Source organism: Ochlerotatus camptorhynchus, unplaced genomic scaffold (genome assembly GCF_037179485.1).
Source record: "Ochlerotatus camptorhynchus isolate MF236.1 unplaced genomic scaffold, CSIRO-AGI_Acam_v1.1 ptg000276l, whole genome shotgun sequence".
Taxonomy (NCBI): Eukaryota; Metazoa; Arthropoda; class Insecta; order Diptera; family Culicidae; genus Ochlerotatus; species Ochlerotatus camptorhynchus.
Genome location: NW_027040765.1, coordinates 1,641,412 through 1,667,070, shown reverse-complemented (window position 1 = coordinate 1,667,070; position 25,659 = coordinate 1,641,412). Strand labels below are relative to the sequence as shown.

The 25,659-nt window shown below is 43.4% G+C and overlaps 1 protein-coding gene across 1 annotated transcript in view; it reads left to right on the top strand.

The window, feature by feature from the left end:
* The window catches only part of LOC135706228 (frizzled-3-like), a 55,694-nt gene extending 31,624 nt beyond the window's left edge, over window positions 1–24,070 (top strand). The window contains exons 2-3 of the mRNA XM_065227794.1: window positions 14,362–14,601; window positions 22,518–24,070. Of these exons, the coding sequence (XP_065083866.1) occupies window positions 14,362–14,601; window positions 22,518–23,942 (1,665 nt within the window). The 3' untranslated portion in view covers window positions 23,943–24,070. The remainder of the gene's footprint in view (window positions 1–14,361; window positions 14,602–22,517) is intronic.
* The last annotated feature ends 1,589 nt before the right edge of the window (window positions 24,071–25,659 follow it).

Below are 25,659 nucleotides of genomic sequence, written 5' to 3'. Positions count from 1 at the left end.
CAAACGATTAACGTATCCCATTCTAGTCAAAATTCTAGTACTACACAATGTTTGTTTTGATTTGCAATGAAAGTTTGACAGATAAAATGAGGGGTTCATGGATTTTCTTATGTTTCAAGGGGTGCATCGATTAGCTTGGGACCGAAGATAGTACCAGAGCTGAGCCAAAAAGTTGAACACGAATCTTCGGGACCTTCTGGTCTTAGAGTTACCTCTATGCTAATACCATAGAGGTAACTCTAAGACCAGAAGGTCCCGAAGATATGTGCTCAACTTTTTGGCACAGCTCTGGTACTTTCTTCGGTCCCAAGCTAATCGATTCACCCCTCGAAACATAGGAAAAACCAATAACCCCTCATTTTATCTGTCAAACTTTCATAGCAAATCAAAACAAACATTGTGTAGTACTAGAATTTTGACTAGAATGGGGTACGTTAATCGTTTGCTTGGGACCAATAGGCTAGTCAAGTAGTGAGCCAATTTAAAACCGTTAGTTTCGTATTGATTGTTGCTAATACCATAGAGGTAACTCTAAGACCACTGGGTCCCGAAGAAAATCATTATTATTTTTGGCTCACTCAGTACCAGAACAACGGTCCCAAGCAGTCCCAAGCTATTTCACTCACCCCTGCATGTTCTGCATGAATCCACACACCCCTGATGTTATCTGTCAAACTTTCATAGCGAATCAAAACAAACATAGTGTAGTAATAGAATTTCAACTATAATAGGGTACGTTAATCGTTTACTTGGGACCAATAGGCTACTAATGTGGTGAGCCAATTTAAAATCGTTAGTTTCGTATTGATTGTTGCTAATACCTTGTACAGGCATACAAAGTACACTGTTGTACCATAGAGGTAACTCTAAGACTAGAAGGTCCCGAAATAACAAGCTCAACTTTTTAGCTCAGCTCTAGTACTCTCTTCGGTCCCAAGCTAATCGATTCACCCCTCGAAACATAGGAAAAACCACTAACCCCTCATTTTACCTGTCAAACTTTCATAGCGAATCAAAACAAACATTGCTAGAGTACTAGAATTTTGACTAGAATGGGGTACGTAATCGATTTGCTTGGGACCAATAGGCTAGTCAAGTAGTGAACCAATTTAAAATCGTTAGTTTCGAATTGATTGTTGGTACAACGGTACTGCTTTGTATGTCTGTCAATGATATAAGCAAACTTATTTCTGACAGACAAGGAATCAGTTTTGATAGACGCCTTCTCGAAAATCAGTCGATCAACAACAGAGGAATTTTCAAACACTTTAATTTATTTTGGAAGTGTGAAAATTCACCGCATTTGGCTAGTTCTCAAAATATTCCAAGTTTTAGAATCTAGAATATGGAGTATTTGTAATGTCCCAGAACCTCGATTAAAAATAAAATCTGAAATATTTTTGAAGGAAAGTATTGTATTTTGAACTTACCAAAACTTTCAAAATTCTAGGGTTTAGTAAAATATGCAATACCCCAGAATTGTAATACCATTGTAGTATCACCAGTGTTTTAGAGTTTGTGTGGTAGGGAAAATGGCTTTAATGTTGGCCTATGGATCTAAGATTGGGCCGATCGCTAAAAATCTGCTATTTATCAATTTTATCTAGATGAACGCGTCATTGGGACGGTACTAATGGATATTTTTGGACGTTATTGAAAATTTAGTCGATTGCTGAATTTATGTATGGGCCCAAATTAGAGGCATTTAGACCGACATTACATCCATTTCCCCTACTTTATAGAAATTCCAAGAATCTCAAACAATCTTGATTTAGTGATCTTCAGGCAAGCTCAGAAAACTTATTTGCAGTCCCAATAACTTCAGGAAATTCCAGAAATTCGGGGAAGTTTAAAGGTTAGGTTTGCTAAATTCTGGACAATTCCATGAAGTTCAGGAGATTTCCTGTGAAATTTGAAAAAAACTTCAAAAATTCTAGAAATTTCAAGGAAGTCCATTAATTTTCAGGGAAAATCTTCAGGTGAAGAACTTCATGAGAATTACACGAACTTTCCGAAGCTTCTAGAACATCGAAGAAGATAAAAGAACCCCAGTTCACTTCAATTACAACTAGAAAATCAAGGAATTTTCGAAAACTTTAGTTCCGCGATCATCAGAAAAGTGCAGAGATCTTCAGAGAAGTTTTGTGATTTTTAGGCAGTTTTATAATTTTCAGGGATGTTCCAATTACTCGAAAGATGATCAGAGAACTTCAGAGCAGTTTTATTAATTCTAGAGCAACATGTGAAAAGGGCCTATGTGTCAAATGTAAACACTGACTTTAAACGTCAATTTCTTGCGGATAAAGAACCATTCTGGCAAACCGACATCAGCATCTGGTGGAGGAAGTTCCGAAAAATTATGAGAAATTCCAAGAATTTCAGAAATGTTTCATAAATTTCTGGAATATGGCATATTCTAGTTGTATGTGTACTTCCCTTAAGTACAATTATGGACGCTTCTTAAAGGGGACGTATGGATTCGGGGTGGGTGGAGATATTCATGTAAAATTTGTATTGCTGTTGTTGATCGGTCGATTTTCGAGAAGGTGTGCGTCAAAATTGATTCCTTGTTTGTCTGCTGGAATATCAGGTTTATTTGAAAAATTTTAATCAGTCAAATTTAAGTGAAAATTCTCCAAATTTTCCGTAATAGCAATGCAATCCTTCCAACTACAGGGTAGTACACTGATAAAATTTCAAAGATTGTTTTTATGTGTCCCACACATGAATTTTTGCAATGTGATCAACATATGATATCTATGTGTCGGACACATACTTACTACACACAAAGAATTATCAATAATAAAATTTAAAAAAACCATTGGTAGAATTAAAAGTTTGCATTGGTTCTTTTTGGTAGAAAGTCGTTAGCATTCAAAACAAAAGTTAAAGAATTATCAAACCAAAAGTTGGCTGATCACTGTTTTTAAAAGTTGAGACATTCAAAATAAATTGTCTTACTGTCAAAAGAAAAGCTCGATTGGGTTGAAATAAAAAGTCGATATTTTTATATTTAAAATATACATTTGAGCTTGAAAGTTTGGTATGGATGAATTAATATGAGTCATTTTATTTTTGAAATAATAAAAATTCAGATAAAAAAGCAGGCAAATTTAATATTATAACACCTTCTTTTCATTTTAAATTCTATAAAATATTGGTAGCATAATTTTTCTATTTCGGTTTATTTTTATTATAATTTGAATATGATTTTGTACATCCCATTTACTGGTAATCTTTGAGGAAGTACTCCAGGTCCATGTGAAATACAACACGACGCTTTGTAACAAACGGTTATGCTGGATCTAATAGAAATTTGCGATCGGTCTTCGCAGGTTTCGTTGAGTTTATGGTTCTGGTGCGATGTTTATCACCATGACTAATCATAGATTACATTCCATGGACGTACCGTTGCATGTTTGCCAAGCTGCGTGTCGGACGTCACTAATAGTATTGTCTGGTCCTCCGATTCTCGCTCTGGATGTTACACCGGATCGGCTAGAGGAAAGCTTTCCAGGTAAAGCCACCGTCAATGGCATCCATAGTGACTTCGATGGTGTTAACACCGAAAATACTGCAAATTGCTTCGTATTTTTCAGGGACTATTCTATTCTGCAACAAATGTCCACCTTTAATTAATCAACCTTTAAAACCAGATAGAAACTTACTTAGTATTCAACTCCAGTTGCACATTCTGAAATAGGTCACTATTGGCCAAACCAGACCACTGAACCTGATGCGAATATATTTTAAATAAATTATAAGTAAATAAAAAAACACCAACTTTTTATTTGGAATTTAAGCTAGGAAATCGAGCAAACTGAATTTGTTTTCCCGGGCAAATGTTTTTTTTCACGTGTGATGGCTATGGTGCACGAAAAAACGAAACAACCCAACATTTATCAATGGTATTTGTGACAGTTAAACAATTTTCATTTTGACAATATGCGTTTTTAAAATGACGAGTAGAAAGTGAAAGAAAAACTTTTGAAATAAAAATGTTGATTTCATTTTAAATATTGTCGTAGTTGAAACTACAAAAGTTGGGAGACTTTTAATTTGAAAATGCATTATTTTTAAAGGAACAATTTTTATTTTTTGTGTGTATGTGTACACATAAAAGTCATGTGTAACCACGCATACTATTCATTTGACTCATAAATTTCATGTGTGCTTCTGGATGGATTCTGTTTATGTGTGGTCACATGAAAATCATGTGGAATTTCACATGAAAATTCGTAAATAAAAATGTGTGGAATTTTATTAGTGTAGGGCAAGTAGTGCACAATTTTAATACCTTGACAGGCAGATAGCGCCAAACGTCGGAACCAAGAGCTCCAAAAAATCAAAGGAAATTAATGAGAATGTGTTTTTTTTTTAATGACAAAGAAATGTTTTTCATAAAAGTAATGAACAGCGAATGTGAGGTAGAAAGAAGTACCGTAAAACGGGGTAACATTGATAGTTTTTTAAAGTATATTCTAAAAAGTATTTACAGCAATGGATGTTTTTCAAATTTTATATTTTTAAAACAACCCAGGTAACCATAGGCACGTTATTTCGCCTTTTTGGCTATATACAGCTGATCAACGGCTATACCAGTTTTTGTATGTTCTGATGAGGCCCGTATATAGCCAAAAAGGCAAAATAACGTGCTTATGGTTACTTGAGAAGTACTGAGGATCCAAAAGTCAGTTCGTCAGTACATACTTCTTTTCTCCAGACCACAAGTGACTATGAATATACTATTTTATAGTGTGGCTCAATTAAATCTTCGACCTTGGTTTGCTTCAAAAAGGATTAAATTCAGTTCGGATGGTCTGCTTAATCCCTAATGCATTGATTTCTTAGCATGTCGATATCACTACCTTACAAAACTCGTTAAATAGTGCACCTAAAAGCGAGCTTTTTTGGGTGGCAGGTGGCAAGTTTGTGAATGTTCAAATGCCTGATGTAAGCCCAGCAGACTTTCTATCACCTCTTGAAACATACCACAAATTTTCCACAATACATGGCGGATTGCACCAATAGTTGTAATTGAAACTTTCAGCAGTCACGCGTCAAACGGGAGCAACACGGAATCAGCAGTCTGGTACGCTTTGGACGTGTATCATACTTGACGAAAGGTTTGAATGTGTGAGTATAAATTAGAAGAACATTTGTGATGTATGGGTTCCTAAAGTGTGCATTTCTCACTGTGCACTTGGATATTCTGATTGCAGACAAAGAGAGTAATGGAGAAAGAGAGCGCAAAAGCTCGCTCTCACTCTTTTGTCAGTTGTAAATCTCTCAATTACCGATTGTTGCGCCGGTGCGCCTGCCAAAACTTATGACCTTCCCCTGGTTCATTCTGATAGTGTTAAGTTTTGCAATTCCTCCTACTTCGGTTAGCGCGAAAAGGGCCATACTAGTTTTGTTTACACAAGATAATGGGCCCTTTAAATGTTTGGTTAGGTAGTGATATAGTAATTGAGAATATGTCCCTCGAATTTATGGAGCATTAAAAAGTAAAACAAAAACTAATATGTGTGTGTGTGTGTATTCCCTCTAACCCCCACTGGCCGGCAGTGTTATTATGGAAGAACTCTCTCTACAATGTCGCATTTATGGTCATTGTAGACAGCTTTAGTCCGGGAGTTAGAAGGTGATAGCTCTATTGCAGATCCAGCAACCCATTTCAGAATGTCTGGAGAGTCACGCCCATTCCGAGGTTACTTTCACTCACAATAAGCCCCGCATGTATGCATCACCGTTATCAAATGGATATTGGTGATACATACACACTTCCAGGTTCGAAAATATTCTTTTCAACCCTGGCATGTATTTAGTGTAATTTTGATATTTTTTTTTTTTTTTAATAAATGGAAAGCTCTCACCATATTCTGCTCTTCCGCCGTCGTTATTTGCTTCTTTTGGAATCCCTTGGACTTTTTCTCTAACGCTTCGTACTTCATTCCGTGCTTCACCGGCAATTTCCTTCCGTAGACCGTCCTTGGTTGGTTGGTTCTAATATGATTCCGCCTTTTTTGGTCGGTTTGATGTCCACCATATGTTATTGAATTGCCTTTGTGATCTGGGACGAGGCTCACGTCCAAAGTCACTGGTCCATCGAGCGCTCCGTTTGCGAAAGGAGAATGAAAGAAATACGAAAGGGATCAGTTTCAAGAAGTGACAGTTTCATCAGATTCCCCAACTAACCATAGTCAAGCAAAGTAAGAATATACAAGCTATATTGTGACTATATGGTTACTTGGGTACTCATATGGCCGTCAGAATGGTTCATCGGTTGCGAAGTGAAGTATTTCTGAAAGTGTTGCGTAATATTTCTTAATGTTTTGAATTTAACCTAACGTTACCTCAATGTTATTTCACAGACAAGCAGACACAACAAATTGAAAATTTATAATTGTAAACCCTACCGCCATCTGTCGTATATACTTTGATGGGCAATACACTCAACAGATGGTTGTAGTGTGTAAACGTCAAACGCTAGGGAATTGATTATGTGCACCACAAATTGCAGTACTACCAACTAAGAAACATGTAAATTGACCGTTAAAAACGATTTTGAAGAACGTTTTAAGAGTGTTATGTCTGCTTTTCTGTGATCATACCTTCACTATCGAAACTTCGGGTAATCTGCGAAAGTACTTGCATTTTTCTCAGGCACTTTTGATCTAACTGCAATTACTCTCTCATACTCGAAATGTGCCACGACCAAATTGGCACAACGACGCCCTATACGCTCTCTGACCGAAGCGCAGGAATAAAACAAAAACTAATATGTGGTGGTAAACTATAACGAACAAAATTTGGTGCACAGGTAAACAACTGAGGAACGCGATGCCTCTGTATTTATCTATGTATAAATTTGCTGTTGGCCCGATATCTAGATATCACTACACTGAAATAGAGCCATCTGTTACAATAAAACACTTTGGATTATGTCGAAGACAACATATCAAGAAGACTGGCAACTTTGCCTGAATTCAAGCGACATACACAGTAGCGCTGCGCTCGAGCGAAGATGTAAGCAGCGCATAGAAAAATGAGCAAATACACAAACCTTCATTCTGAGGATGGAATCTTTGCTATCCAATTCGTTCGGAGCATTCACCTTTGAGCGGCAGATGACGCGATTTTGCCTGTCTCATACCGGGCGTATGAGAAGATGGAAGAGTTGCCAGTCTTCTTGATATGTTGTCTTTGATTATGTCCAATTTAAAAAAAAATGAATTCGATTTTACCTGACATCTTCTTGCATGAGGAAGTCAATTAGGGCTATAAATATCGATTAAAAACCAAACTGCGGTGCAAATTTACCTATTTACAATGCCTGAACAGAAAAAAGCTTCTCCTGAACAATTTTGATTTTGGCGCTTAACATATGTAACATAAGTCCTGGGAATACTTTCAGGTGTTTATTTGACGGCATGAACAAACACACATATGTCAACCAATGCACTTGTCACGCTTATCTATACTACTACTGAACTGTCAAACTCAAATTGCGCAGTAGTTTCCATTTAAAATGTCGTACAAGCTGGATTTATGTGCACAAGTCGCCAACCTTTTTGGACGGCTCAGTACAAGTGAAATGGATCATTGAAGATGCTGAGGTTTTGACAGCACCGTACTGTGGCTACCACAGTATTTTACATTGGTTCGTCCGTATACAGTAGCGCCAAATGAAAACTGTGGTGGGTTCAAAACTCAGCCATCTAAAATGATCCATTCTAAGCGTGTTCAAAGACGAGCCAATATCAAAATCAACTATTTATCGTGTTTTGAAGGATTGTCGTGATGGCAAAGAAACGGAAAATAAAAAGAAATGCGGTCGCCCAACAAAATTGAGTGCCAGAACAACCAAAAAATGTTGTCAAGTGCTGAAAACAAATTTGGTCAATCAACACGCAAATTAGCACGAAAATTTCATGTTTCAAATATGACAATCCATCGGATTAAAAAATACAACGTAATCTATCGGAAACGTCATCGTGCTCTAAAATGTACACAGCAACAACTCGAAAAATACCAAAATGTTGCCGTGCACTTCGTCGCGAACCTTTTGCGAATGGAAAATGCATCATTTTGGAACTGAGCAAAAATACCATTTGTACCGAAAAAGGACAATCCATCAAACGTGCCTCAGGCTCGTCCAATCGGGTGTACTCAAGGCTACGGTGTACGACAACGGATGGGAAGCTCAAATTGAGCAACAATTGGTTGATCGAATCAAGCAAAATTTAAAAGAAATCGTCAAAGATACCGTCCAAACCCTGATTCAACAATTTCGCTGCACACTGCTAAAAATCGAAGATAATGGTCCATTGAGTGTACTGTAAATGCATTTTTCAACAGTTTATAAATAGAATAAAATACCCTGAAGAAAATTTTAAAAATTAAATTGTTTGATTTCAAATGGCATGCTTTTGATTTTTTCCCAGGACCTATGTTACATATGTTACTTTACATTGCTGTCCCACGGTAGATTGCATTATCGTTGCGTTACATTCTGAAAACGAAACATATTTTATCATTGAGAGGGTAATCAAACATTGTGGCATGATTTCCCGGAACTATCGCGTACGTACCCTGGATTGAACTGTTCAAATAAAAGATTATTTTGGTCACTTCTCGGGAATCAAAACTAAACCATGCAAATCAACAGCACCGTGTTGAAGTTTCTCCTATTCAATGATACTGCTGAGCTTCGTGGGAGGTTTTAAGTTACAAGAAATAAGCGAACAAGTCTTTGTTTACGTTTGCACCGATGTTTCGAAACTACTAGCTTTTTTCAACAATCCCCATAGCTGGTGAAAACTCGGCTACTTGTCAACTGATTTGGTTACAGCGGTACCCTTGGACGTCGGCTTTACCGGTTTGCCGCAACCCTGTTAGGCAGGGTCGCCCTTAAGGGCGCTGGAAACACACTGTCGTGCTAACTTGTCTCGATGTCAATCGTACTAAAGCCCTACAGTAAAAGTATGGACGACTGTCACCACAAAACTGAAAAAAAGCTGTTCCAATCGAGCAAAGCGGTGCATTTTGACGGTTCGATTGGAACAACTTTTGACAGACGTCCATACTTTTACTGTAGGGCTTTAAATCGTACAAGGTCTGGAACACATGTCACTTATACAAATTGTGGCAGACTTTGTATAACGTACATCGATCTTGACTAACAGGAGGGGGGCATCATGCGCACAAGTATTGATGGTCCGAAAGTGAGAATAACAACAACAAACCAACATTTGGCTGGCTGGAGCGAAAGTGAGGATAACAAACTTTGGACTTGAAAATGGGATTACGCAGCGACATCGGTTGCAGAAATCAGCCACGCTTCTAATCCATTGCCCCCATGTGTGAAAATAAATCATAGCACCATAAACCGATAGCAAAATTGATTTCTTTAATTTAATCCCTCTGCAGAGTACACAACAGCAAAACAAAGCGCGCCCATCATCGTCGATGATGGTGATGGTGATGATGCATAATGATGGTACCGATCGATGCTGGCAGTGCCCAAGATGATCGATGTCTTTCGGAAACTCCATTAAGGTCAATTATTGCTACACCTCGGCTCCGTCGTCGGCGGAAGCTTTTGTTTTCGGGGCTTACGCTTTGCGCATTTCGTTCCTTCTCAGCCATCCATCCATGCATGCATACACTTCTAATTAATTCCCGTACGAACCGAGCGAACTCTGAAGATAAGAAAATCGTTGGTACTGCAACAGAAATGCAAAATCTTCCACCGGGGAGTGAGCACGTGATGTGGCACTTTTCGTCCCAGAGAGGTTGTACCATAGGAAAAGTCCCTCCAGCCCTTCTACCTTCCCTTCCGTGTCGAATCGGTAATGTAAACGACCAATTATTTTCCGACATCGATGGTGTTTTCTGTTCACTTTTGGGGGCCCTCGGGATCGCGATCGCGATCGAGCCCGTTCTGTGCTGTGTAAAAACACCTTTATCTCACACGTCATGCTGCTGCCGCTGCTGCCACTACTGGCCGGCCGTCACTTTTGTTGTTACCTCGAAGGGATCCCGGGTCTTCTCTTCTTGATGGTGGCTGATGACCGGTTCCCATACAATACCTTCCCGACCCGGTACTGGGTATGTGAGTGTGTTTGAGGAGTGAGTAGATCGATGGACGAAGAAAATACAACCAGTCACGGCCGGGAGGATGAGGAGGAGGCGAAACGCATGTCGTGATCCGGCTGTTTTGCAGCCGCAGTCAGACACCTTCGAAGCGCCCCGAAAAGCTGCGCTGCGCTCTCCGGTGCGCTCCGGGTATGATGTATGTAATCAAGCCCGTTCGTGCATAATTACGACTAATTCCTTTTGATTATTATTATACTCTCCACGCCAGCCAGCCAGCCAGCTAGCATCGGAGCTCGGCGGACGGGTCCGGGTGTTTTTTGACTTTGGCCTGGCCGGGCAAGTTTCATTTTTGTGCTTTGCCTCTGCTCTCCGGGGGCTTCGTTAGTGTGGAGACTTTCGCTTAGTTTTTTCGGGAGTCTCTCCGTGATTTTTTTTTTGGCTTCGCTTCTTCGAAATGTAGTCCACTGAGCAAATCCCCCTAGCAGGTACAGGTGGGAAGCCACAGTCGACGAAGCAATACTATTCCGGAGCGAGAACCTCGGTGAGAACAGTCACTAATGTGATCGTCGGACACGATCGAAGCTATTAGATGGTCGATGGGGGCATCAGAGAATGGCTTGAGCGAGAGAGGAAGAAACTATAAAAATATAATAGCAAATTAATGGATATCATCGCCATTATTCATTATCATCGGCCATCATCATCATCTTCGTCGTCGTCGTCGTCGTCGTCGTCGCAAGCATGATGATCGTAGCCGACCGTCGATCACAGCTCACAGATCGATGGATATGGATGGAAAAGGCAATAATCATAGGCGATCTTCAGACATTGATACGCTCGCTGGCTGCTGTTGTTGTTGTTGTTGTTGTTCGGTTTCGGTGGCCTAGTGCGACCAGAAGGTTATTATTTTTCTGTTCATGCGGCCGTCTGATTCGAGGAAGCACGAATCGATAGTGGAGGCAAAGTTCGCCTCTCAAGCGATCGATCAATCGATCGCTGACGGTGGCAGGTCGCATGTTGCAACCGTGCTGGTGCAATGATTGGCTCTTTTGTGGCCTAGATTTGCGATTGAAGGGCGTTTTTCGGGCGATGCTGTCAGTTTTTTTTTATTGGTATACTGTCGAGCAACATTCAGGGTGAAGTATTTTTAGGTTGGCAGCGTAACGGGTGACCGGTAGGGAAGTTAGTTTTGATCTCATACAACTACTGAAAGCCTAGCGCCACTTTCCTAGGTACCAAATGTAAACAAAAAAAAATGAATTTAAATAACGATTTCAGGACGGAAAACAGTATTTTTTGCGTTCGGGGGTTTTCATCTTGACAGAACCTGCCTTACATATACTTACATATTCGGTTTAAAAACGATAAATTATGAAAGATGTTCAAGTCTCTGTGCATTATTTTTTCGAATCACTGTTAGAATATAGGAAAATGGTGCAATGCTGTGTGACTATGACACCTAAACTGACAGCACTTGGTAATCAATTAACAATATTAACTTGGCAGTGAGCTTTAAGAGGTCCGATGTCACAAACGCAGAGAACAAAATGCTCAAAGGTAACTCTTCCAAGTAAAGCCGAACGTAAAGCATCAAACTCATCGTGTAGAATAAGAGTTCCCCTATTCGATAAATCTGACGACATTCATGGATTTACCGTGAACCCCCGGTAATATGGCCGTTCTTAATCTGAACACTTTTTAGTTTGAACTCCGCTAATCTGCACGCCGTGCAAACTAAAAATTACTCAAATCTGGAATTAGGGTGTAACAGCTTTTGTAAACAATGACTTCTCTCGATGATCTCTAGAAAGCCAAGGCCCGCTCACTCAAATCAACGTCACCATCTGGTAGGGGAAGACTTCCCCTTCCCGTTGGTTATGTTAGTTTGCGTGGGAGTGCCTTGAGTTTCGAGAAATCATCAAGAGAAGTAATTGTTTACAAAAGCTATTACGCCCTAATTCCAGCTCTATCAAGAAATGTCATCTAGCACATGGAATAGATTAAAATCAGAGTCGATAATAGAAGAGTTACGCAGACTGAAACCAAAATCTACCTATCGAACTGTCAAACAGTCTACCTATCGAACATAATAGACAAACTGACTCTGTTGCATGGGAAGTATTGTTTGCACAAATCAAGATACCAGAGGAAAATTTCAAAATCCAGGTGAAGTCATCCAAGGTGTTAACAAAAAAAAGGTTGCCAAAATTTCCATTGATCGACATCAGTGTTGCAAGCTTCACTCTGCGTAACTCTTCTATTATCAACTCTGAGCAAAGTGAAACGAAACGCAGAAGCAAAGCAAAACAGCAAATAGAGCTACCAGAAACTCGCTTTCGGATGGTCGTAGGATTACTAGAAGTTCCAATTCCCGTTCAGATAAACGGGGGTGCACGGTATTTTGATTCACTGGAAATGTAAGGGTGAAGTAATTGTTTACGTTTACGCAACTATGAACGCTCACGAAAAGCCACTGTCGAACTGACAGCAATCTATTGTTTATCATAGTTATACGAGTTGGTTCCTCTGAGTTCGATTCGCTTGCATTTAAGACTCTGTACAGAGGCATTCGATGATCCGATACAAGGCCGGTCCGAGGGGAGGGGGGGGGGCGCTCTTTTGTAGGGCAAATTAGCTTTTAATATCGCGGTCAATCCTCGTGGTCGTCATCGTCATTATATCAGTTCTGCCACCACCCATCCCCCCTTCCTCCTCCTCGTCAACCTCCGGAAGGAGGCGACGCGCATATGATCGTGATCTCGCTTTGATGGCCCTGCTTTCGACCTCTACAGAAGCGCGGACAACGCGAATGGATGCCGCATGATATTACTCGTTTTCGGTTCTTCTTCCTTCGCCAGCGGCGGAACAAGAAGATCGGGCCGAGAGCCAAGGGTGTGTTAGGCGTGCCGCAAATTGCAGAGCTAATGACGGCTAAGAATTTGACTGGGACTTGGACCCAGACCCGGTCGGTTCGTTTTTGTTCCATCATTCCATCATCTTTTGCTGACTGGGTGGATTTTTATCGAGCGAGGTGGCATTCCAGGAATTTCTCCCGGTCTCTCTCTCTCTCTCCTGCCTCTCGATTCGTTTCGGTTTTTCGGCAACGATCATGAGAAAATTTTCTGGAAAATAATTACCCCCCATTGGGATCGTCAATCGAAAAAGAAAGGCATTTCCGATTCTAGCGAAATTCAAGTCCAAGGGATAATTGCCGACGGAGGAAATGTGTCATTATTAAGCGCTGCGACTGCGAGCGAAAAGTCACCACTGACACCTGTCATCCCTAGTGCACACACTCTGTCAAAGTGTAGATGGCGCGCGCGCACGAGTGAGCGCGGGGACAATTAGGGCTCCGGTTGCAATTAATTAAATTGCTCCGGTTTCGGAAAGGTTCCACCACCACCGCCGCCGCCGCCGAGGAGAAAAGGTGGCATTATTTCACGCACGATCGCCTGCGGACGATCGATTCTTGTGACGTTCAACAGGGCGGGGGTCTAATCGCTTTCCAATGCTTTTAGGTTCACAAATGACAATGTCCACGAGGGGTCTCCAAGCGCAGACATGTATATTACCGGTCCGGCCGATTTCAACCGACCGTGGATGGTAATATCCGCAACGGAACGCCTCGAAACGCGCTGGATGGTGCATTATAATAATGTTATTATTATTATATGATATAGGCAGGCAGGAGGCATGTACACATCAACTTCTCTCTGTATCTCTCCCATGGAACTCCGCACCGTTGCATTTTGTTCAGTCCGAGGCAAAAGTTAAAAGTGTTATAGCCCCATCGTCCGGACGGCCGCGGCGGTCTCTTTCATCTTTGTTCAGATCTTTTCCGCTCCAGCTACTTCTTCTTCATCGCCTTCTTCGGTTCGCTTCAGCTCCAGCCCCTCACCTTGAGGTGCCTTCCGGGAGCACTCACTGAACCATTTCATTTATGGTTTCCCTGACACTTTAGAAGCTCCGAGAGTCTGCTGAACGAATGAATGCAGCTCCAGCCAGAAGCTCGCTCACATGCTGCATGGCCACGAAGAGAAACTCAGAGAACGGGTCGGACAAAAAGGGGGAGGAATGATTTATACCTGATCACACTGGTCAGAGGGAGGCTAATGGCTCCTCCGGTCCGATCCGATATGCATTTGAAATCGAATCTCGGGGAAAGATAGCAATTTGGGCGATGCCACAGCTGTCGCCCCCTGCCGTCAGTCAGTCACATTAGTTTTACATTGTGTCTCTTTTCTCTTTCTTCCGTTTCAGATTACTTCCCTGCGGCCGGTGATCGATTCGGGTTGCTCGAAGCAGGCCCTGTTCCTGTTCTGCTCGTCGCTGTTCCCGCTCTGCTCGGCCAATGCACCCCGGCCGGTACAACCGTGCCGGTCGCTGTGCGAACAGGTTCGCAAGGACTGCTTCAGCGATGCCATCTTCAGCAAACTGTGGCCGGCGTACCTGGACTGTCGGACGTTACCGCAGCCGGAAAACCACGGACTCTGCATGCAGGTGAGCATCTGGGGAAGGGTACGAGAATCGGGGGCTTTGAGTGGCTGTAGTCAGCAGGGGCGAGATGTGCTGTCAAATCAGCCTACTGATCACCCATCAATGAGATGTAAACATGCGAGGAACAGTGAATTTATCGTCTCTTTCGTTCTAGGCTGTTTAAATGGCTGAAGGAGTTTGACGTCAAACAAACCATCTAAACAGCCTAGAACGAAAGAGACGACAAATTCACTGTTCCTCATATGTTTACACCCATTGATTTTCCATATTCGGAGTGATTTGAGATTTGGGCGTAATTGCTTTTGTAAACAAACACGTCAATCGCCGAATTCTCGTGAATAACAGATCAATCTGGTAAACAAACTGATTTGGTTCAGTTCATCTACCTGATAGTGTTATTAGTTTTCGAGATCGAGCTTTTATTTGCGAGAAATCGGCGATTGACGTGTTTGTTTACAAATGCAATTACGCCCAAATCTCAAATCACTCCGGATATGTGAATTTGGTTCCAAACATCAACAAACCATCGTTGCTTATGGCTTGTTGTCGATTGGAACTAGAAATGCGAGCTAGGCGACGATTGTTCATATTTGACAGTTGCTCGGGTTTGATTCTGACAAACGTCTCACCAATGTGCATTGGTCGTCTCTTTCAGTCGCCCGAAAGGCAAGAGATGACAAATTCACTGCCTCAAGCTTGATTTAAATAATCCTATATTCTTCAGAAGTGATCTAAATTAATAAATTAGCCCCAATTGGGATGGATCAAGCCAAAATAGACTAAACTGACTGGAACTTCCCGGAGTTCCATACTCCTGGTGACGCATTACGACCCGAAAATGCCGATGATTGTTGCAGCGGACGCATCCAGAAGAGGAATATGTAGTAGCTGCAGTTACCCTTGAAGAAGACATGACAAGTATTCTGACAGACGCTGTAAACAAAGTACCTATATCGTTTGCTGCTTTTCAAGAAACTACCAAGTCAATCGATACGTTACAGCTACATATGTGAAGGATGGCCAAGGAATCCAACTTCAATCCAAAAAAACTCCGGCTCGAATCATGCCCGTTCCAGCAAAACCTTGGTCATGCATCCACATAGATTATGCAGGTCCTGTCAATTGTATGTATTTTCTGGTGGTGGTCGATCCGTATACGAAACGGCCAGATGTTTTCAATCTTTGGCGTTCCTGAAACCATCGTATCCGATAACGGAACTCAATTTACACGCAGGGTTCCTTCCATTCATTTTGGCTATAAAAATGTTTTTATGAAATTATGGAATAATAAGATATTATTATAATATTTTGTTTGTATAAGCAACAAGAAAAGATTGTGGAGTTTGTGTTTGACACATAATACCAGCCAATGATGCTGCATGAGAATGGCAATAAGCGATTTTGTTATTTTTCTCACCCATTCTTCGCTCTTCACTCTTCGCGAAGAGGCGATCAGAAAATCGCTCATTGTGGCTCTGTCAAAGCTAAATTTGCAGGTTTTATGTGTCAAACACAAACTTTAAAATCTTTTCTTGTTCCTTACGCATACAAAATACCACCATAATATCTTATTATTCCATAATTTTCTAAAACATTTTTTTAGTCAAAATGAATGGAAGGCACCCTGTTTACACGTTATGAATTTCGGACATTTTGCGAACATCTTGGCATCAACCACATTCGAACAGCTCCTTTACATCCTCAATCGAATGGACTGGCTGAACGTTTTGTGGATACCCTTAAGAGAAGTTTGCGGAAAATTCGTGCGGGAGGAGACACCTTGGAAGAAGCATTGCAAGTTTTCCTTCAAGTCTATCGTACTATACGATTTGGATGGACGTTCCCCTGCCGAAATGATGTTTCAAAGGCCTATTCGCACTGTTTTCTCAATGTTGGAATCTCCATCCGATACTGTTTCAGAATCCCTCGGCAAAATAGAAAAACAAAATGAAGCTTACTATAAGAAGCATGGAGCAGTCAGTTTACACCAGGTGAAACAGTTTACGCTAAAGTACATCGAAATAATTCGAGGATTTGGGAGAAGGCCACGATTATAGAGAGAATCGGAAAAGTCAACTACAATGTGTACCTGTAAGAACGCCAACGCATTATCCGTTGAAGCTACGGATATCTGAAGACGTCGTATCTCAAGATCCATCACTTCTTTCTGTGCTCTTCGACGGATTTGTACTCTCATGTATTGAACTTCCAAGACACGGTATGAATGCTGACCAACCAGAGATACCCGATGTGAACGAAAATCCTGCTGAATCTGATGAATCCTTCTATTCCGAGGAAGCTGAAGATGTTACACCTCCTGTTGTGGATCCCGTTCCTGAGAGAGAGAGACGATTGATTCAACTTTCTGCAAGTTCCAATCCTATTGGATGACTTAAAATGGGGAGATGTTGGATCTCAGCAACACAGGTTCATGGCAACCAGCTTGTTTCGGTGCCTTTTTATAGGAGTCAATCGGCATCGGAGTAACCAATCAGGTCAGTACTACAACCCTTGGTGTACTGCAGCTTGAGCTTCGACGTACCTCGTAAGTACCGAAACAGGTGTTTAACCGCTTCCCAATGCTTGACTCCTGGATTCGTGTTGAAGCGACTCGTTAACGGCGAAGAGTACACCAGGTCTGGTGCATTGCGCTGGATACATCAAACTGCCTACAGCCTCCTGGTACGGCACTTCTTTCATTTTTGCAGCTTCATCCGTAGTCTGCCATCTCTTTGGTCAGCTTCAAGCTTGAGTTCATCGGAGTCGATACTGCCTTCGCATGTTGCATGTTGAATCGGGACAGCATCGCCTCAATGTATGCCTCCTGATCCAGAGCTACGGCATCGTTGTCACGAGTAATCCGTATTCCGAGACACGAACTTGCTGATCCTAGGTCCTTCATGCGAAACGTGTCACCCAGCTTCATCTTGATCTCGGCAGTCCACGCTTTACCGTTGGAAAAGATAATCACCTCGTCTACGTAGATTGCAATAAATATCATCCGGTTGCCTTCGATGCGATAGTAGAGACACGGATCGTACTTTGACGGAGCATCGAGTTTAGCGTTTTGAGTCCGTATAGAGCTTTATTCAAACGGCAAACCAGTCTTGACTGATGGGAGTTTTGGAAACACGGTGGCTGTTCCATGCAAATCTCCTCATTTAATTCTCCCTGGAGAAACGCCGTTTTAGCGTCCATTTGCTCGATAGCCAGTCCATGCCGGGCGGACAAGGCGAAAAGGTACCGCAGGGAGCTATAACGAACCACGTGTGAGTAGGTCTCATCATAGCCCTATAGCTGCGAGAAGCTTTTTACGACTAGGCGCACTTTGTGTCTGTCCACGTTGCCGTTTGCGTCGTGCTTGGTCTTAAAGACCCATTTGCATTTGATCGGCTTCCGACCAGCAGGCAGTTCGGTCAAGGTCCAGGTGTCGTTTGCTCAGAGCGCATCATACTCCTCACGCATCGCTTGCTTTCAGAGTGCTGCGTCTTCCCGCGACATTGCCTCTTGGTACGTATCCGGATCGCCATTTGGTAGTGGTCCCTCAGCTAAGGCCATGTCGACTGCGGTTGCGATACCACCGAACAGGCCTTGGGGTGTGAGCTGCACTGGTGTATCCAAGTTGTCCGCGTTCGTATTAGCCTCCTGTAAAGGTTGAGAATGCGGCAGACCTTTGTACGTTACTTGAAAGTCATTATACTTGCCTGGGATTTTGTGCTCCCGACCGCTACGCCTCAACACCTGTGACTGAGGTGGATTTGAAGTTTTGCGCGGTGGGAGCACGGGAGTCACGTCAATCACGGTTTCTTGCGAAAGGTCAAAGCCGTTGAACTCTTCTTCGCTTCCATTTTCGTAATCCGTGAAGAACTCGTCCTCAGCGTCATCGTCCTCGGTTTCCTCGACGAGGCGGTTGTCCGAACCTCTTGCAGCTGGCGATGAAGAAACGAACTTGAAGTCTAGCGGGACCAAGATCTGACGTTGCTTTTCATCCGGTGCGCTTGGTTCACCTTCGTGGATGAAGCAGACTTCGCAGCTGGTGAACACTTTACACGACTGCGGATCGTAGAGCCGATATCCTTTCGTGTAGTCGTCGTACCCAACAAAAATGCATTCCCGAGACTTGGCGTCGAGCTTGCGTCGCCGTTTTTTGGGTATTTGTACCATTGCCTTGGTACCGAAAATCCGAAGATGTGACAAATTGGGTTTCTTCCCGGATCAGACTTGCTCAGGAGTAGAGTTGTGACCTTGAGTTGGGGATCGGTTCTGCAGGTAGACGGAAGTATGTACGGCCGCAGCCCAGAACGTCTTCGCCAGTCCTGATTAGAACAGTAGGCATCGAGCACGTTCAACTATTAAACGGTTTGCACGCTCCGCCATACCATTCTGTTCCGGAGTGTATGCTGTAGTCTTTTGTTGCTGAATGCCGTTGTCGCTGCGAAGAACCTTGATCTTCCGCTCGGATTGGCGCTCAACCATTACGTGGAATTCTTGGAAAGTTCTCAAAACTTCTGGTCCCGATTTCATTTTGAGGAAGTACGTCCACATCTTCCGAGACTTATCATCCACGAAGACGATGTAATGTCTGCTTCCTCCAAGAGACTTTACCTCCATGGGCCCGCAAATGTCGGTGTGCACCACATCGAGCATTTTTGCTGCACGCGAACCATTCTTGCTAAAGGGATGCCGACAATGTTTACCCATTGAACATACCTTGCAGCCTCCCGCGTCTGTGCTGTTGATTGTGATTCCATCTACCAATCCGTTGGCTAGCTTTCGAACGCTCTTTAGGTTCAAATGTCCCAGTCGTTGGTGCCAAACCGTCACACTGGTTGCTGGCACGCAAGCCAAAGCATTATTTGTGTCCTGCTGCAGCTCAAGCGGAAACAATCCGTTTTCGTGCCTGCCTATGGCCACTGTTTTCCCGTCACTGTTCACAATTTTACATCCAGCGTTGGTAAACACAACCGTATATCCCTTGCTGACAATCTGGTTCACGGAGAGAAGATTCACCGAAAGATCCGGGATCAGTTGGACATCGTGAACCGGAATATTGTTCTCCTGACAAGCCGGCTTCAACGTGGCCGAGCCACTTGCCGTTACATTCATCCCGTTTCCATTAGCAGTGACAACGGACCCGGTCGCTGGCTGCAAATTTTCCAGAAACTTGCACCTGAATCGATGAACCACTCCGATGCCTTCGTGGATGAAAAGGTTGACGGCACCGCGCAGAAAGCATCCTCCTTTTTGGCACTCCTGCAATCACGAGCAATGTGTCCAAACTTGTGGCACTTTCGGCATTTTGGTCCTTTGGGGGGGGGGGATCACTCTTCGGTTCGTTCTGCTGCTTGTATTTCCCGCTGCGTCCAGCTGCTCCCGTCCGTCGACTAGCAGCCAGTGCCGCATTTTCAGGCGAACATTTTACCTCCTGCAGCAGCTTTGTTTTTATTGCGTCCCCGGTAATCGGCATTCCCGAGTTCTCCAGAGCCATGATCATCGGGCGATATTCGTCGGGGAGACCAGCCAGCAGCAACGTTCCTATCCATCGGAGATCGGGAAATTTATCCCGTTCAGTTGATGAGCAGTTGTCACAATTCGGTTGACGTAATCGTCCATTGATGAGCAAGCAGACAGCTCAGTTTTTACCAACTTGTGGAGCAATCCGACCCGTCGCGTTAGGCCTGTGTCGTCGAATGCACTTTCCAGTTTGGCCCAAACTTCCTTCGCCGATTTCGCTTCCTTCACGTGTACATCGTTAACGGGGTCGAGAAGCAAAATGATCCTCCAGCTCCAAGTATGTCTGCACCGCAAACTTCCACGTGGGCCAGTTATCACGTCCGGTCAGCCGCTCGATTTCCGGAAGCCTGGAGATGCCATTTCTTCGGCAGGTATTTGCTGTGGCTGAGAAAATCATCACCAAGGATGCCACATTCGAGAGCAAGATGTAATAATGCGTTTTCTTTTTAAACCGGCGATTTCATTGTTGTTGCATTTTCCATTGGATTTAATGTGGTTATCATGAACTTTATCTACCGCAGATGTATAATTTTCATTAGAAAAGTTTGAAAATTGATGTATATTGACTCATTGTTTGTTTATTTCACCGATTCTGATGTCACACAAAACATGACAGGAGTGGAGTAGCTAGCCTGGTATATGTAGGCCGTGGTTCCATGGTGTCAAACCGACTACTTTGTCAACTGATTTAGTTACAGCGGCACCATTCCCGAACCGCAGCTAAACAAATTGTGAATTTTCGGAATCAATTACAATTTCCCCCATAACTACCTAAATACATCAAACGCTATGTGATTGTACACCGCATCTAACGAACGAGCAACTTTCCGGCACGCACCTTTCAACCGCTCGGCATCCCACAACTCTTAATAACATAGCCCCAGCAGGTTCGCTGGTATTTGGACAAGATCGCTTAATCCGGTTTCCTGGAAACCAACCGAAAGGTTCTAGCCTCGAGCTCTTGGCTCTAGAATTCTTCGCCCGAAGATATTAGAAATCCTAATGGGTAATAGAGCGCGGAGCCCACCAAACATCGCCAGCGGATATTTCGGCTAGATCGTCCAATCGATCCATCGCACCAGCTCTCTTTCGCTGACCGTGCGTTATAATTAAGCCCCGCGCTAAAAACTGTAATTCGGAATATTCGCATCCGAGATTTTTACTTAATTTCTGTTTCGTACAGAGCGCTTCCTCGGCGCTCGGCAGACTGCTCCCCTGCGAGGGAAGCGTAGTAGGTTGATCTGCTTTAAAGCAGCCTGAGTATCGATCGCGCTTCTAATTAGAGGTCTGTATCACTTTAAAAAATAGTTATCAAAAATATTTCCCCCTCGCCTACTACTGCCAGGCAGGGCGGGGACGTACGAAGCGGAGGTTGCTTGGACCCGATAGGAGCGCAGCAGCTTAATGCCCGACTGGCGCTCAAATTAATGCCCGCGCGTGAAAGATGGAAGGAAACGCTAGCCCGTCCTCTTCCTTCTCCTCCCCCAACTCACGCAGATTTTCGAGTGAAGAAGAAAGACCCAAACCCGACGAAACCTCTTAAAAGCTCTTTTTTGATAAAGCAATTTTATATTACAGTTTATCTTATATCGATCCGCGGTGAGGTGCACAAGCCGATCGCGTTTCTCTCTCTCTCTTCTTTGGACCTTTTGTTCGGCCACACCACGACTGCTGATTTACAAAGTCTCTTTCACTCATTTCTTGAATCGAAGCCGTGGCCAAGCCAAATGATAATTACCGGCTCAGCAGCAGCCGCCGCCGCCACCGCCGATATGTGCCCCTATAGACGTTTGTCTTAAAGGTAAAAGTGCGCCCCCGGAATGATGATGGTGGTGGTGGTAAGGTGAATATTAAAATCGGACACGCCGCGGACAGGTTCAAGGAGAGTGTGGGAAGTGGGAAGAGGAAAATCCGAAATTAATTACTCCACAAAAATCATAATTATTTTTGTGAGATAAAACAGAAGTTTTTCTTGCCGGCAGATGGCAAGGCACCGTGACTTCGGGGATCTTGCGTGTCAGAAGACATTGATGGAAGCACGGATGGAGGTACTGGAACGCTGGTTCAAGCGTTGAACTAAATATTTCCTGGGTTTTTTTTCATGTTGAATTATTACTTTATAATCAACCCAACCGTTAGCCAACTAGAAGATCTGTAACTAAGCGGGACTGAAACCGTGAACAGTTTGTCAACTTACCTAGAAATACACTTTTACGATTTAGTATTTTCACTTTTAAGCACATTTTAAAACTAATTCAACTTCCTTTTGACAGTATCAGAGTTCAATTTACGTACCACTTGCAAAAACTATATGCCCATTGGTAACAACGCTAAAGCGTTCCCTACCATCACCATAGTGACTCTTTAACTAACATCTTCATCTTTTCTCTCTCTCTCCATTCCAGGTCCCTCCGGAAGCCTCCGGAAGCGTTGAGAAGAACCTCAGCAACCCAACCGTCACTGCCGCCGTCCCCCTCAAGCCCTGGTCCATTTTCAACCTCCCGCAGCATCCAGCGATGCATCCCAACTCCATTATGGAACCGGGTGCCACCCGGCCCCCAACCAACCATCACCACTCTCCGCCGGTCACCTGCCCCACCAACTACAGCCTCGAATACGACCAATGCGTTCCGAAGTGCGGTTCCTCCATCGATGCCATGTACAATGCCCGCCAGAAGGAGACCATCGAGTTCTGGACCCTGATGCTGTCGGCAGGGTGCTTCATCTTCACGCTCATGTCCCTGGTCACCTTCTGGACCAAGGCCACCAAGTTCGAGTACCCCGACCGGCCACTGCTGTTCATGACGCTCTGCTACAACCTGATGGGTCTCTGCTACCTTGAACGGACCATCCTGCACAACCCACGCAAGGAACTAATCGATTTGCTAGAATTCCGTCAGGAATGCAACATAACCTCCCAATGTCTGGCGTACTACATCATCAAAAACTACCTGCTCATCAGCGCCACTACATGGTGGCTGATCTTCGGCGTTTGCTGGTACCTCAGCACCGCCAAACAATGGTCCTGCGAAGCCCTGGAGAAAAAATCCGGTCTGTTCCACGTGATGGCGTGGGTCGTTCCATTCGCCTCGCCCATCAGTGCCCTGCTCCGTGGCAACATCCAAAAGTTTGAACTCACCAACTTCTGCACCGCCAAAGGATTCACCGAAATCCCTGCTCTGATCCTACTGCTCGCAGGAGCCACCCTGATCTTCCTGGCTCTGGTCGCTCTGAAACGCCTCAAATCCACTTGGAACCAGAGCGAAACCCTCTCCAAAGTATTCACCAGAGTTCTGCTCTTCGCCATCATCTACCTCATCCCCGCACTCTCGGCCATCATCTGTACCTTCTTCGAACGCATCGAAAACCCCATCGAACCGTGCACCTCCGGCACCAACTGCCCAACTCCCAGAAAATTCTCCATTCTGCCAACGCTCCTGAAGCTGATCCTCACCCTAGTCGGAGGATCGACCACAGGCATCTGGCTGTGGACCAAGCACACCAGTGATCTGAGCAAAAAGGTCAGCGGAGCAAATTCGGCCAACGGATCGCTGAAATCCGTTCCGCTGCTCAAGGTGAATCACCCCTCGGCAGGCAGTGGTAGCCCGTATCGAAGCACAACTACCGCCAGCAGCGGTAGTACCCATCCGAGTTCCGGATCGAAAAAGTACCTCTACAATCAGGCATACAGCAGTAGCCACCGGAGTGGTGCATCCAATGGCACCAGCGGATACATGCCGGTGCGGATACACCGGAGTCTCCGGGGGATGTCGTCGGCGGCGTCATCCGGTGGACGGGGGCCAACGTCGTCGATTATTACGAGGATTTGAAGCTGACAAGGGGTGCGTGACAGCCAGCTTTAACAAACGGGATCGGAATAGCAAACACAAATAAAGCATACACATTTTAAACGCTGTGATATAGAAATTCTAGGTTAGGAATATGCTTAATATTGACTACAATGTGTTCTCGACGGTCTAGATGCGTGACAATAGTGGGAGAACATTGTTCAGAAGTAATTATTTACTGTGTAAATGAGAAATCTAATTGAAACATTAGGATAGGGATAATCCAGAAATAATTGTGTATATAGCAAGCAAGTTTAGGTTATGTTTTACGGAACAAACGGAAAATAGAACGTTCTAGATTTGTAAAATTTAAAACGTCGGTTTCAACTTTTGAGTAGGAAAGAAGAGTGTACATAGCAAGTAGTTTATAAAACAAATTGATTGTATATTTATAATTGAAACATATTCGAGAAATTATAATATTAATAATAATAATAATAATGAAATATTGAAAACAAACGTAGCAGTTTCTTGTCAATAAATATCACCAATCTATAGAATCTATGTCAAGAAACGAACTGCGTCAGGTGGAAATTGACTCCTCCGTGCTTTCTGTTAACCCCGATCGAGAGATTCGGTATTAACCTATAGGTCCATCTACCGTTCTCCGCCGTTTTCTAACTCTTGAGGCATTCTTGACGCTTATAGATTCGCTCCGATGAGATGGTTCTGTATGCGTTCACGACTCGTATGGCCATGAGCCGGTACGGTACTGTTCAACGTCACGTGAATCCACTTGGTTTCCAGCGCTGTAACCCAGACTGGCCCTCTGTACTCAGTATCGACGAAGATACACCAACCGGTGGAAATTAACGATTTAAAATTGGCTCACTACTTGACTAGCCTATTAGTCCCAAGCAAATGATTAACGTACCCCATTCTGGTCGAAATTCTAGTATAACACTATGTTTGTTTTGATTCGCTATGAAAATTTGACAGACAAAATGAGGGGTTCGTAGATTTTCCTATGTTTCGAGGGGTGCATCGTTTAGCCTGGGACAGTTATGACTGCCAAAAAGTTAATCACGTTTCTTCGGGACCTTCTGGTCTTAGAGTTACCTCTATGATATGACTGCCTGTTTGGATAGATTTTCGGGCAGACGTAAACACGGTTTGACAGTAGCATACACAGCTTTAATGCTGAAAATGTATTCTTTTGTTGGTTATTTGGCTTGGTTTGAAATATAATGTTTACCTACATTTTCGTGCTATTTCTTCATTGTCGACCCGATACTCTTACGAATATTCTGATCGTGACTCTATCCAGCTTTCCATGCTCGGAAATGGCGGCCTGTTTGTATGAATAAATCTAGATAGAGCTGGAATTAGGGCGTAACAGCCTTTGTAAACAATGACTTCAATCGATTATTTCTAGGAACTCAAGGCACGCCCACGCAAACCAACATAACCGTCGGGTATGGGAAGTCTTCCCCTACCCGATGGTGTTGTTGATTTGCGTTGGCAAGCCTTAACTTTCTAGAAATCATCCAAAGAAGTAATTGTTTACAAAAGCTGTTACGTCCTAATTCCAGCTCTATCTAAAAATGTATCGTTCACTGTGCTTTTTGACACTATCTGGATGTTCGGATTTTGACCTCTCCCTTTCCCTCTCCCAGGAACAGAAAAAAATGGAACAATAGATCAGTGCACGGTCCCTAACCTCACTTTTTGCTCCCTATCATTTTGCTTCTGAGTAAAA